Source organism: Pipistrellus kuhlii, unplaced genomic scaffold (genome assembly GCF_014108245.1).
Source record: "Pipistrellus kuhlii isolate mPipKuh1 unplaced genomic scaffold, mPipKuh1.p scaffold_m20_p_1, whole genome shotgun sequence".
In the NCBI taxonomy this organism is placed as follows: domain Eukaryota; kingdom Metazoa; phylum Chordata; class Mammalia; order Chiroptera; family Vespertilionidae; genus Pipistrellus; species Pipistrellus kuhlii.
Window position 1 is genome coordinate 73,685,186 of NW_023425404.1, and position 14,669 is coordinate 73,699,854.

The 14,669-nt window shown below is 37.0% G+C and overlaps 1 protein-coding gene across 12 annotated transcripts in view; it reads right to left on the reverse strand.

Annotated features, from left to right (window-relative positions):
• The window catches only part of RALGAPA1 (Ral GTPase activating protein catalytic subunit alpha 1), a 224,591-nt gene that overhangs the window by 6,425 nt on the left and 203,497 nt on the right, over positions 1-14,669 (reverse strand). For 11 of the 12 annotated variants that reach the window (XM_045585379.1, XM_036451922.2, XM_036452055.2 and 8 more), the window contains one exon: positions 7,615-7,739. In XM_045585379.1, the coding sequence (XP_045441335.1) occupies positions 7,615-7,739 (125 nt within the window). Of the gene's footprint in view, positions 1-6,997; positions 7,029-7,614; positions 7,740-14,669 lie in introns of those variants that run through there. The other variant, XM_045585384.1, reaches the window with a different exon arrangement.

The window sequence follows — 14,669 nt, forward strand, 5'->3', positions numbered from 1 at the left end:
TTCAGGGAGAAACTGGATGTCTGGCATTGGGGCAGGAATGTGAGGACGGCTTTCTCTCAGAGGTGCTCCCAGTGATCATTGCTCTTGCATAGGGGCGCAGGACACAGAGACCCGGTGACCTCTCTGGAGAAGGGCTGGCTGGCAGCCATTGCTGCTTGCTCCACCAGGTGATTCCCTGAGGCCCTGCCCCACCCAATTTACAACCCCTCCCAAGCTGTGCGCAGAGGCTTTTGCATATGAATGCCCTGTCCCTCTTGCAAACTAAAACCTAACAAACTGCAGCTGGGTCGGAGAACTCCAAAGTGTCCAAAAGAAAGCCTCAGATCCTGCAGTGGCAGCCCGCATTGCTTCACATCTGGCCTCATCTGGGCACTTCCAAACCCCAAAGAGGAGGAATCTGTAGATCTCTCTGTAGTTCCTGCTGGGTGGCCCAGGCAGTGGCTGACTTTGCACCTCCTTGGAGATCCAAGAGCCAATGTACCCAGTGGTCAGTGTGAGAACATACAAGATTATAACCATTCACATCCATAAGCAACACACTCAGGGGGCAGACTCAGTGAGCACCAAAGCTCCACTGAAGCAAGTCCTGCCCCATAAAGGTGTCTCCTGCACACAAGTTCTCCCATTGTAGACACAGCTGGTCCTCACAGCCAATTGGCCTGGAACTCAACTCCTCCCAGTGATACCAATAGCAATCAAGGCTTAAATACAACAAGACTGTGCACACAGCCCACAAAGGGGTGCACCAAGAGTGTGAACCTCAGGTAATTGGGGAGGCTGAGCCACTGGGCCCTATAGGAAGGCCACTCTATCAACACATGGAAGCAGCCAAAATGTGGAGGCAAAGAAACATGTTACAAATGAAAGAAATGGAGGAAAGCAAACTACTGGATATAGAGTTCAACCATGGTTATAAGGTTACTCAAGAATCTTCTAGAAACTTCTGAGAAATTTAGAGAGAACCTCAAGGATATAAAAAAGGACCAATCAGAAATTAAGCATACACTGACTGAAATAAAGAATAATATACAGAGATCCAACAGCAGACTAGAGCAGTGTTTCCCAACCTTCTCTCATGATGAGAATCACCTGGTGGAGTTGTTAAAACACAGATTCCTGAATCCCAACTAAGAAGTGCTAAACTAGAATTTTTGAGAACATATAGGTAAAATTGCATACCTAACTTAGTGCTCTGTATATAAAATCTGTCTTAGAGCACTAGTTAAGTATACAATTTTACCTATATGTTCCCCAAAACTCTAGTTTAGCACTTCTTAGTTGGGATTCAGGAATCTGTGTTTTAACAACTCCACCAGGTGATTCTCATCATGAGAGAAGGTTGGGAAACACTGGACTAGAGGATCCCAAGAATCAAGGCAAAGATTTGAAGTATGAAGAAGCAAAAAATACCTAACCAAAAAAGAAAAAAAAAAATTCAAATATATGAAGATAGTGTAAGGAGCCCCTGAGACAACTTCAAGTGTACAACATTTGAATTATGAGTGTGCCAGAATAAGAGAGAAAGATACTGAAAACCTCTTTGAAGAAATGATGACTGAAAACTTCCCCCACCTGGTGAAATAAATAGACTTACAAGTCCAGGAACCACAGAGAACCCCAAACAAAAAGAATCCATAGAGGACCACACCAAGACAGATCATAATTAAAATGCCAAGGGTTAAAGACAAAGAGAAAAACAGTTACTCACAAGGGAGTACCCATATGACTATCAGCTGATTTCTCAACAGAAACTATGCAGGTTATAAGGTAGTGGCAAGAAATATTCAAAGTGATGAATAGCAAGAACCTATAACCAAGCTTACTCTACATAGCAAAGCTATCATTCAGAATTGAAAGTCAGATAAAGAACTTCACAGACAAAAAAAAGCTAAAGGAGTTCATCACCACCAAACTAGTATTATATGAAATGCTGAAGGGTATTTTATTTATTTTTATTTATTTTTATTTTATTTATTTTAAAAAATATATATTTTATTGATTTTTTTTGCCCCCCTCCCTCTCTCCCTCCCACACATCCCCTCCTGAAGGGTATTTTTTAAGAAGAGGAGGAAGAAAAAGATAAAGATAAAAACTATGAACAACAAAGTGACAACAAATACATATCTATCAATAAGTGAACCTAAAAATCAAATGAATAAAAAATCTGAACAGAATAAACTGGTGAATATAATAGAATCAGGGGCATAGAAAGGGAGTGGACTGACAATTCTCAGGAGGAAAGGGGTATTGGGGGTGTGAGAAGAGAATGGACAAAAATCTTACATCTATGGACAAGGACAGTGGGGGGGGGGTAGGAGGGTAAGGGTATGGGGTAGGGTGGGAACTGGGTGAGGAGAGCTATGGGGGGGGAGGGAAAGAGGAACAACTGTAATAAACTGAACAATAAAGATTTATTAAATAAATAAATAAAAAAGGTTAATGGCTAATACTTTTAGGCTAACCTAGTGATATGAATAAGAATCTGTTTTTAAAAACACAGTAAACAAATTTATAGTTGATGCTATATGTTGAAGGAAACTGATTTTCCTGTTGGCATTTACAAAAATTATTTTAAAGATTATATCCTATTTTTAGGATATATGCAAATTGACCATCACTCCATCACCCAAGATGGCCACCATAAGATGGCTGTCAGGGGAGGGCAGTTAGAGGTGACCAGGCTGGCAAGAGAGGGCAGTTAGGGGTGACTGGGCCAGCAGAGGAGGGCAGTTGTGGGTGATCAAGCCAGTAGGGTAGGGCAGTTGGGAGGGACCAGGCCTGCAAGGGAGGGCAGTTAGCGGCGACCAGGTCTGCAGGTAAGGGCAGATGGGGTCAACCAGGCTGACAAGGTAGGGCAGTTAGGGGTGACCAGGCCAGCAAGAGAGGGTAGTTGAAGGCAATCAGGCCAGTAGGGAAGGGCAGGGAAGGGCAATCAGGCCGTCAGAGGAGCAGTTAGGCATCGATCAGGCTGGTAGACAGAAGTGGTTAGAGGCAATCAGGCAGGCAGGCAGGCAGGCAAGCGGTTGGGAGCCACCAGTCCTAAATTGTGAGAGGGCAGTCGGACATCCCTCGAGGTTCCAGATTGGAGAAGGTGCAGGCTGGGTTTAGGGACACACACTCTAGCCGCGTCCATGAATTTTGTGCACTGGGCCTCTAACATATATATATATATAACATCTTCTGCGTTCCTAAAATATATTCTTTCAGGTTACTTTAGAAAGTAAAGTGCAAAATGACTTTTAAAGAAGAACACTGAGCTTAAATGGTTACCTAAAGCAATGGCTAAATTTTGATGATTTGTTCTATCCAAAGGTTCAAGAGATGGATCTGATCATCATAACACGATCCCATCTACATGTGGCAACACAGATTTTATGAAATAATAGTAAAATAGATTAGAATGAAGGATGATGTGACACTACCGTAGGTTTTCATAACCATTCTTATCTAGATTAACTCTTATTTTGATAGCATACATAAAAACATTTGAATCTTACTACTAATTTTTATAATATTTATTTAAATAGCAGCCTAACTTAGTTCGATTCCCAGTCAGGGCACATGCCCGTGTTGCAGGCTCAATCCCCAGTGTGAGGCATGCACGAGGCAGTCTGCAAAAAACATATAAAAAGGAGGCAGCCGATCCATGATTCTCTCTCATCATTCTCTCTATCTCTTTTTCCCTTCTTCTCTGAAATCAATAAAAACATATTAAAAAAATAGTAGCCTATAAATTTTCTCAAGGTAATGATAGTTATATGTAGGTATAGGTGTGTATATTTATGTGTGTATATGAATATGTGTAAATGTGCATATATAGAGTCAAACACCATCAATCCTTTAGTTTTTAAAGTACTAAAATTTCTACACTTAATTTGAAAAAAAACCAAACCCAATAATTCCAAGTGGAGTTATATACTAGCTTAATATTACACAATAAACATTAAACATATTTATAGCTGGTGATATTAAAAAGACAGCACTGGAAAAAAATGAGTACTATTTTTAATGTTGAAATTGAGAAAGACAATGTTTATTGCGCTTTTCCAGAAAAAAAAAAAAAAATCCTGTTTCTCGTTGGCATTCCATAATTTCTTTTATTAAAATAAGGCTTGATTTGAAAAGACAATGTGCTATTAGGGAAAAATATCCAGATTTTGAACTACCAATGTAATTTGGTCAAGAAGAAGAGTAATTTATTTGCAGAGTTAGAAGAGAGGTGTTCATGAATATTAAAAAAGTTTAAAAAGGTCACTGTAAAACTTTTGATATTTTCCACACACATGCCTGACAAAGATAAAGGGATTTTTCCTGTAATTTTAAAAAAAAGAAGGGACAAGAACAATCTAATAATGTTTAATGTAGTTATCATGATGTCACACTTTGTTGATCTCCCATATCTCCCCCTTAGGGAGAAAAATAATTTCCCGTTAAATATCAGTCTACTGCCAGAGTCCATTTTGAGAAAATACAGTTATGAAATTTGTGGAGCAACTATGATACACCAAAAATGCTTTTCATATCTCTTTAAATAACACTAAAATTATTTTTAAAATCTTTTTTTTACTTTAATGTTATCGCAGTTGGTACATTACTGTAAAATAGAAAGTAGGTTTTAGTTAATCTTAAATCAAGTTGTCAACTTAAAAAATAGTATTTTTCACATTATTCCATTAAATAAAATTATGTTATAGGATTGGTTAGAAAGATATATTTTTATATGATTGTCAATTTTAAATTAATGCATCAGTATTGATCAGTATTATTTTATATACATGAAGTACACATAGAATATTTAAAGTTAATTTTCTCTTGCAATTATGAATGCATTTCCTCAGTGTGGCAAATTTTATCATATGCTAAAAAGTAAAAGTGAACCAAAAACTTCCATACTGCTATTATGTGGTTTATTTCATGTGTTCTCTCCCCAACTTTGACTTACACTTTTAAAGAGAGTTCTACATGTATGGGGTGGTTTAGGACAGAAAAATCTGAAGTAACTGGAAAAAATAAAACAATAATTTGTCAGGAACAGAATGCTTTTGTTATTGCAGAAGTAAATATTTCATTTTTATATTGTGTTGAACTGAGAACCACTCTGCTAAAAATTTCTATCTTTAATAACTATGCAGTTTGCAAAGAACATATAAAAAGGTATTTGATAATACTGGACTAAGTTATTTACAGCAAAAACAACCTCTTAAGAGTTTTTTTCTAATGGTTCCTAAAGGTAAAGACAATTAAAAAAAATTAATTGAATGTTCTATAGCATGCTATATCACAATTGAGCTGTTTTGCACTAAAGTTTTCTTCTTCACTGCACCCCCCAAAAATATTTTATATAATCATATAAAAATGTATTAGGTTTATGCATTACTATTTAATAACTGTCAGTTTTATGTTCAACAAGTTGTAAAGAAAATACTGGAATATATTAAAAAATGAAGCCAAAAGAGCCTTGACTTGGTTACTGTATCATCCTTTACTTAATGCCTCAGAAAGTGAGAATATTTACTTCCCGTATTATATATATAAATACAGGCAGTCCTTGGGTTACGTTGGAATTGACATACGTTTTGTGGTTACGTTGCAATCTCCCATTTATTTATATAAAGAAAAAGTTCCATTATTTTGACGTATGTTCATATGTGCTTTATGTTGTTTATTATTTATTTACCACAAGTAAAGGTCAGAAATTCTTATCTTTCTTTTAATTATGTTTTCACTGTTAAACTTCATTGCGTGGGTTCCGACTTACGGTGAAAATTGTGTTAGTTGCACTGTAGGAACGGATCTCTGACGTAAGCCGAGGACTGTGTGTGTGTGTGTGTGTATCTGGCGAAATATGCAGAATAGGCAAAAAAGAAAGGAACATGAAGAGGAGGAATGTGAAGGACTCCAGTTGGTAAACAACAAGAACATTAAAAATGACACATTTTCTACATTTAAGGGGAAAATATAGTTTGAGTGTGGTCCCATTATCAATGTTTTTCAGTTGTGAAATATATAGCTTGACTATGTGATTCACAAAAGTATTATTCATATATATTTTAATAATCTAGTCTATCAGATATTCTCTATTATTAAAAAGGACATTTTCAGGTATACTTAACTAGTTTTTATTTTGTTGTTTATTAATTTACTTTTAATATCTTTCTTTTGCCATCTTTCTTTATGCTAAGTTGAATAATTTTAGATAGTATCAATCCACTGAAGTGAATCTTAGGTTTTTTAATCTCTCTTTCAAAAGATTCAACCTAGTCATCATTGCTAATAAGTCTTTTATATTAATCAAAAGAGCTTTAAGATTTTAGGTATAATTATTTTTCTAATGTCCAGTTAAATGATCACAGAAATGGAAGCTTTAATTTCATCGACTAAATCTCAATTGAGAATTACAGTAATTTTTTTTTCAAATAAATTAGGCAAAAAAAGGAGTACTATACCTTTTAAACTTATTTATCATAGAAAAAAACTAAAAAAGAGAATTTGAAGAGTTACTATAATAAACTTCAAGTATACTGTATTATCTTTTCCTGCTTCCTTTGAACTCATAAAAAGTCATCGTCATATTTCAGATGCCTCGTACAGTGAAAGGCACACAACAGAACAACTATTTGGTGAGTTAAGATAATAAAAATGCAACACATTATAAAATACAAAGACATACCATTTCAGTTCAGTAGTACTACTTTTTTCATGCTGAGAAACAAAGAAGGTCAATACAAGAAGGTGTAACTAATTTCAACCAAGGGGTTTATTATTAGTTATTTTTTATACCAGAACCAGTGTTAGTGTTTCATGCAGACTTGGGTTAGTAAGTATAATTCTGAAAAAAATTTAGTGATCATTTCTGAAATGTTTAGTATGAACCAGGGCAATGTTAAGTTTGCTTACTGTTTGATTTACAAGCTTAGTGCTTGCTAATTAAAAAAAAAAAAAAAAAAAAGGAAATAGGGGAAGAACAAAGAATGTTTTGGTTGACACTTTGTCTTACCTTCAGATAAACAGAACTGATATTTAATGATCTAAAGAGGGAAAATAAAATAAATGAAACAATCATAAGGAGTACAAAGTATTACAGAATAGGAAGGCCATGAGTCATTTATTTTTTACTGATTTCTTCAAAATTAGTTAATAGTAAAAATGCAGTACCCTTTTATCATCTTTAGATATTATAAAATAATTAGCTATTTTAAGTCCTTTTAAATCTAGACCACTCAACTTTATTTGTAAAATTAGAGATAAGACAATATTCTTGGCCATAAAATTCAATGCTCTAAAGTTGCCAGTGCATGCTCAACTTGTGTTTCTTTCACAGATACTTCCTTCAGTAGTGATTCTGCCCATTAGCTCAGATAAAATGTGGTGTATGTACTTGTATGAAGACTGTTGACTTTCAAAGAAACTCCATGTAGGTAAAAGAAAATATGAATCAAGTTTATAGGCCAGATTCAAATATTAAATAATGATGAAAAATATTTATATTTCAATGTTGAAACTGGAATTTTATTTAGGCATGTTTTCTATTATTTTAAGAGTTTTTAGAACAAAAGGGTATTGCATTTCAAGTTCAAATAATGACAAGTAACGAATACTTGCTTTTAATCTTACCAGCATCCGGTGGCAAATGATGGTAGGGAGCTGGAGAAAAAACCTGCGCCGCAAAGTCTTCAAATGTCGTTGGTTCTAAATGGTGCTGGACAATAGTTTGCAGGTACCGTGCCCTCTCCTCATAGCTGATTTCCGTCAGTTAAGGATAAGTTAATGCAGCTTATATTGAAAAAGAATAGACTCATGAAAAAGGACATTGTGATTGCTAAGCCATCAGTTCTTGATAAATACAATGATTCATTAACCTTGCATATATCAAAAGTATGGCTTTTTAAAGAGTAAAAAATATGGTTTTTAACATGTTTACATTTCAGGATATCACTATAAATGGAAGCTTAACAGGGAGACATTTATTAGAAAGTAATTACAATACTGAACTGTTAGAATAAAGAAAGTTAAGTTTACTTGAGAAAGGATCAACTGCTATTAGGTCAGCCTATTTTTAGTCGGCTTCAGATCTGCAGATTTGCTCTGAGAAGCCATACAATAAATATGATAATGCTGCTTAAAATACTATGTCTAAAATTCTATATTTTTCATTTGTAAAGATTTATTGTGAAAAATTCCTGCATATCTTCCTTTTTTTCTTTTCTTCTAAAATCTCTGCATTTCCCCAACAATTGTCCTCATATTGAATGGAAGACTACTGTTGCTATAATCCTTGAATAACTCCATGCGGTTAAGATAAATACATAGTTGAATCTGTATGTCAGGAAAAACCCCCAGTCAATTATAACACTGAAACAAGCAGGAATATTTGCAAAGAGACCACAGGACTCCTAAATACTGTCTAACAAAGCATCTACAGGGCACTGACACTGACAGAAAAACACTGTACTTCCCTTTCACCACATTTTCTTCTCTGATATTATTGACAAGCAACCAGTACCTGGAAGTGTTGTTGCTTTTGAACAACCCACTCCAGGCTTCCTGTTTCAGCAGGCCTGATTGTGCTGTTAGCACAGAGAGGGCGAGAAAGAGAGAGAATATTTCTGTTGTTCACGAAAGCAACTATGGAAATGGTTGTCAAAATGTAGAGCAGCAGGCAGCAACATACAATTATCAGGAAAAGCTCACATGCTGACTTCATGTCGTATAGTTCCTGAACTGAGAAATCAGTTAACCTTTCTTCTACAACTTTTAAAAGTTTTCCTGCTGTACTCAATATGCTCTGTTGATAGGCTTTACCTAAGACATTTAAGTAAGTATAAAGAATAAAAACAAATATGCCTATTGGTTTTTTTTATTCCACTCTGATTTTCTGAAACTCATTTAAAAATATTTTCTCCTCAAAATTCCTTATTCTTTGGAAAAGAAAATTACAATTCAATTACTGTAGTTCTACAATTCTAGAAATTATATCCCAAGTCTATAATCTAGATCAAGGAAAAAAGTTGTGAAAGATAATTAAAAATTCTAATTCAATGGGACTACCGTAGTCAGTTATATTTATAGAAGTTATTAAGAAGAGGGGAAAAAGCATCAGAGTAAAGGTAAGCCTATATCAATAGGTCCTTGACTTAGACTGTGATACCCTTTGCCCTCTAAATGGCTTGAGTAATTTCTCCTTGTATTAAAATTTATTTTATGCACTGAAATAATATGAATTCCAATTCCGTGCCATCCATTATTTTCAATTCTGCAGACTGAGGTTGAACTTCAAAAGAATTTTACTTCTGACATGAGTAGCAACAGGACAAGATTATTAAAATGATCAGTGGTAAGAATTTTAAGGAAGGATCATATAGACATTTTTGAGTGTTAACATAGAAAAGAAATAGAACACACTTTTAAAAGAAAGTATATGGTTATAAATGGAAAAGGATGAAACTGATGGTTCAATCTAAATAATACCACATATCTCACAACTTGTTGGAAAGTACTTTTTTCATGGGGGAGATTCACAGCTGCTGAATTTTCTGCAGTTAATAGAGTCCTTTGATTCACAGCAGTGCCCCTTGTACAAAAAATACTGGCCTTTGTGTATTACCAGAAACTAATTTTCTATTTGGCTGAAAAGGGAAAAATGGGGTTATTGCTTCTCCCTCCTACAGAGCTTTTCATTATGCCTGATGCACTCAACTTCTAAGCTCTTCTGAGAAAAAAAATAACTGAAGAGGCAAGAGGTAGAAAAATGAGCTTGTTAGCACATTAGAAGTGAAGTATCTTGGTGGGCCCTAGAAATTCCCAGTGGTGTGTTAACTTATCACTCTATGCATGCTGGCACTGATAGTCTCCCAATTGATCACTCTCTTTTCGCACCAAAGGTGCTGCCAGGAAGCAAAGGCTGAAGGCCCACAGGAGAACAGTTTGCTATCAAAACAAGCTGTTTTTAAAAGTCTGCTTGAATGGGTAAAATGCTTCATGAAAAGTAGGGTGGAGACACCTACCTGCTTTTAAAATGCTCTACTTTCAGAGGGCTTATAAACGAAATATTTCACTTTATCTTATTATATTTAGAGTTTACACAAAAATTAAGCAGAAAGAAAGCAAATGTTAATATTTCTAAAGCAGGAGGGTATTTCCAATGTAGAAAAATTTATAAAAGCAAGACATGACTATCTAGGTAAAATACATTTTGAAGTATAATTATACTTCACTATACAAAAAAAGGAGACCTAAAACTATACAAGCTAAAATGATCCAGATATAATATATTCATTTATTTAAAAACACAGAATGTATTTAATAAAATCATGTAACATCTTTGTTAGTGAAAATTATGCTTTCTAAAACGATTTTAAAGAGTGAAACAACCAAGCCCTGTTGGTTTGGCTCAGTGAACAGAGAGCCTGCGGACCAGAGTCCTGCGTCCAATTCCAGGCAAGGGCACACCCCTCAGCTGCAGGCTCTTCCCAACCCAGGCCCTGGTCGGGCTCGCGCAGGAGGCCACCAATCGATGTGTTTCTCTCACATCGATATTTCTCTCTGTCTCTCCCTGTCTTTTCTACTCTTTCTAAAAAACCAATGAAAAAATATCTTGGGTGAGGATTAAAAAGAAAAAAAAGTGAAACAATCATTAGTGATTGAATTTAAATTAGGCAGTCTAATTTTGAAGTTTTCTTTTTGAGGAATTATCTTCAGAAAACACTGTTAGCTTAGTAAATAATTAGAGTCTACCTACAGTAACCTTCTAAACATTTTTTATAATTTTCAAAATTTGATGTGGCCAAACAAGTAAAACCAACCCATTCTACAGTATTTAAATCTTTTCCTCTACTTACTTCAGAAAATATAATATTCGGGAGATTTAACAAACCTTGAGTATTTAAACACAGTCCTAAGTCCACAAACAAGGTGCTTTTTGTGACTGCGATAAGAAAAAGTTCCAAACAGCGCTGTTAGCATCTGCATTGGTTATCATAATCCAAAGCAGTTAACTCCTATTTCTCCTATAATAGATCAAAGTTAGACATATATTCCTTAAAAGGCAGCTCTCTAGGAAAGAGTTACTGTGAGTGCGTGTTGCTACTGGCACTGAAATTAAAAAAACTGAAATGGGTGAGGTGATAAAAAGATAATGGTAAACTAACAAATTCAGAGCAAAATTTAAAGTACAAGTCTAAGCTGAATTAAGAAGGTTTTTATTGTAAATTTAAAATCACCCAAGCCAAACTAGCTAATAAAAAGCTGTTTGATGAGGGAGACTTTTAGCTGGTAGGAATCTTTAATACAAAACTAGCCAATCAAAAGAAATAACACACAGGTGCTGCAATCACAGCACTACAATTATCCACTAATCCTTCCTTCTACTTTCTGCAAAAGCAGAAAAGGGGGAGGAGTATTGCTATTCTAAAAATAGTAAAAAGAGCCAACCAAATATTTCCTATAGTACAAATAATTTAAATCTAATCTGTACTTCATAATATTAACATTACTATTCATTTTAAGTAATTCCTATTGATTTTAAACTTCCTTATGGAATTATTTGTGGCCCCCTGTCACTGTGTTGAGACCAGCTGTCAAGAAAGTGGGGTTCAATTTCAGCCCAGTCCTAGAAAGAGGTACAGGAATCCTCTGTGCCACAGTTCACTTGTACGTTAAGTGGGGATACCACCGCCTGCTCTTACTTATGTCACATGGGATGTCAGAGGTAAAGGATATAAAAAAAGGGTAACACAGAAGTCCTACGACATCTATGCTAAAAATAGTTTATTTTGACCTTTGGGTCAAGCCTTTGTAAATAGCAGGTGCTGTTTCCAGGAGGACAATTTTCAATGCCAGTTTAAGAAACATCTGTATTGATGTGCAAGAACTCTTTGCTAATATTTGTTTGTAGTATATACAGAGGGACTTATTTGGATGAAATGAAACTGATTTCTCATGAAAAAAGACAATATGAAAAAGGTATAATAGAAGGTTAAGTAGTACCACAATTTTCAAATTTACTAATCTCTATAAAAATAAATAAAAGGCAGATCTGGGTTTAAAGAAACAACAAACTTTCATGCTCCACAATAAATTTCTTAATAGTCTAATATAAGTCCTAGCTGGTTTGGCTAAGTGGATAGAATAATATAAGTTGGCCTTCGGACGGGAAGGTCCAGGGGTCAGTTCTGGTCAAGGGTCCATGCACGGACTGCGGGCTCGATCCCGGCGGCGGGTGTGCAGAAGGCAGCTGATCCATGATTCTCATCATTGATATTTCTATCTGACTCTCCCTCTTCCTTCCTCTCTGAAATCAATAACAATATTAAAAAAACACACAATAGAATGTAATTTTGAACTGCTTTTACTGTGAGAAAAAGCAAAACTTTCAGTTTTGCGATTACTACTTCCATGACATTAGGTTGTACAGACATTTAGCTCCCAAGACCACATTTAAATTACAACTAAGTTATAGAAACACCATAAACGAGAATCACCTCACTAATTACAAGTCCAATAACCAAGAATTAAAAGGAAGCAGCCAGGATGACACCAGAGGGGTGGAGACGAATAAAGGGCGGGTCCCCATGATTCAGCAGCAGAATGTCTATCTTGGATGCAGAGATTCCACCTCAGAAGCGAGGGGTCTGAGCCCTACACCTGGCTCCCCAGCCCAGGCACCGGTGCTGAAAAGAGGAGTCCCCATGACATTTGTCTTTGGAGGATGGAGATGAGTAGGATGAAGGGCTGCTGGAATCCCAGGTGCTCCCCTTAAGGAGCCATGCAAGGACTTGCTGTCTCGCATTCACTTGCTCTGGGCCCAGTGTGAGGGCTGGAGGGCCAGGGATCAGGGAGGCTCTTTCCAGGGAAGAAATGCTGGCAGATACCGCTGCTCCTTTGTTGAGCCCTCTCCAGACCAGCAGTGAGGAGCAGGTGGGTGCCAAGTCTGAGCTCTCTGTTAACCTGGCTAACGCTGTTTGTTCCACCAAGGTGAGATTACCTGAGACTCCGCCCTCCACACAACACTCCAGCTGGCCTGAGCTGCTTCCAGCAGTTTTCCCACAGGAACAGCCTGCTTCTGGTTTGTACTGACAACTTGCCTAAAATCTCTCAAGGTCCACAAAACCCAAACAAGCAGCAGTTGGCCTCAGCTTGCCCTGTAACTCTTGCTAAGCAGCCATAAACCTAGCACAAGTGGCAACTGGTCTTGTTACAACTTGCATTGTAGCTTCCTTCAGACAGTCCCAAACCTGGTGTAAGTTTCAGCTAGTGTTGGCTGGAACATAACCTGAAGTGAGTGAGTTCCAGAACAAGAGGCAGCTGGCCTCAGCTCACATGATGGTACCCACCAAAGGGTCCCAAGCCTGGCACTAGTGGCAGCCAGCCTGGTTTGCAGCAATAGCTTCTCCTAAGCCCACACAAGTGGTTACCAAGGGCAGGTCGCTTTGGTAGCTCCCACTAGGCGGCCCCGAGCTGGGCACAAATGTCAGCCGATCTTGGCCTGAACCAGAGCTCTTCCAAAGAGTCCCAGACCCAACAGAATTAGTGGGCAGATTCAGACCATAAGAGAGCATCACACAACCAGTCCCACAAACAACATACCCAAAGGGGAGGCTTGGATGCACCTGAGCACCACTAGAGCAACTCCTGCTCTGTGCGGTCAGCCCCACACAACAGCGTGTCCACTGTAGCCACCGCGAGGGCTCATAGCCTGTCAGACTGAGGGTCAGTCCCAAATACTGACCTGTTAACAGCGACCAAGTCTCAACAAGAGGAGGAAACCCACAACCCACACAAGGGACCCTGCTGGAGCGTCTGGCTCAGGTGAACAGGAAGACTGTACCACTGGGTCTCAGAGTATAACTACAACATTAAGGCCACTCTGCCAACACAGGGAGATGTACCTAACACAAACTCACGTAGTTAGTCAAAATGAGGAGGCAAAGAAACATATCTAAAAAAAAAAAAAAAAAAAAAGAGGACAAAACTCCAGAAAAAGAACTGAATGAAATGGAAACAAGCAATCTACCAGATGCAGAGTTCAAAACACTGGATATAAGGATGCTCAATGAACATAGAGGAAGAATAGATGAACTCAGTGAGAGCCTAAACAAACAGATAGAAACCATAAAAAAACTACTCAGAAATGAAAATAACTTAGATGAAGACTACATTAGAGGGAATCAACAGCAGATTACATGAAGCAGAGGATTGAATAAGCAACTTGAAAATAAGGTAGTGGAAAACACCCAGCTGGAACGAGCAAGAGAGAGCGAGAGCGAGAGCGAGAGAGAGAGAGAGAGAGAGAGAGAGAAGAGAGAGAGGAAGAGAGAGAATGAGAACATATATTTTTGATGGGATAATATAAAACATAACATCATTCTCATTATAGTTGTACCAGAAGGAAAAGAGAGAGAACAAGGGATTGAGAACCTATACAAAGAAATAATGTCTAAAAACTTCCCTAACAAGGTGAAGGAAACAGACACATAATTCCAGGATGTGCAGAGTCCCAAACAAAGATGAACCTGAAGAGATCCACAGCGAGACACATTATAATTAAAATGTCTAAGTTAAAAACAAAGAGACAATCTTAAAAGTAGAAAGAGAAAAGTAATTATCTACAAGGGAACTCTCATAAGACTGTCAGCTGATTTCACAACAGAAGTTTTGCAGGCCAGAAGGGA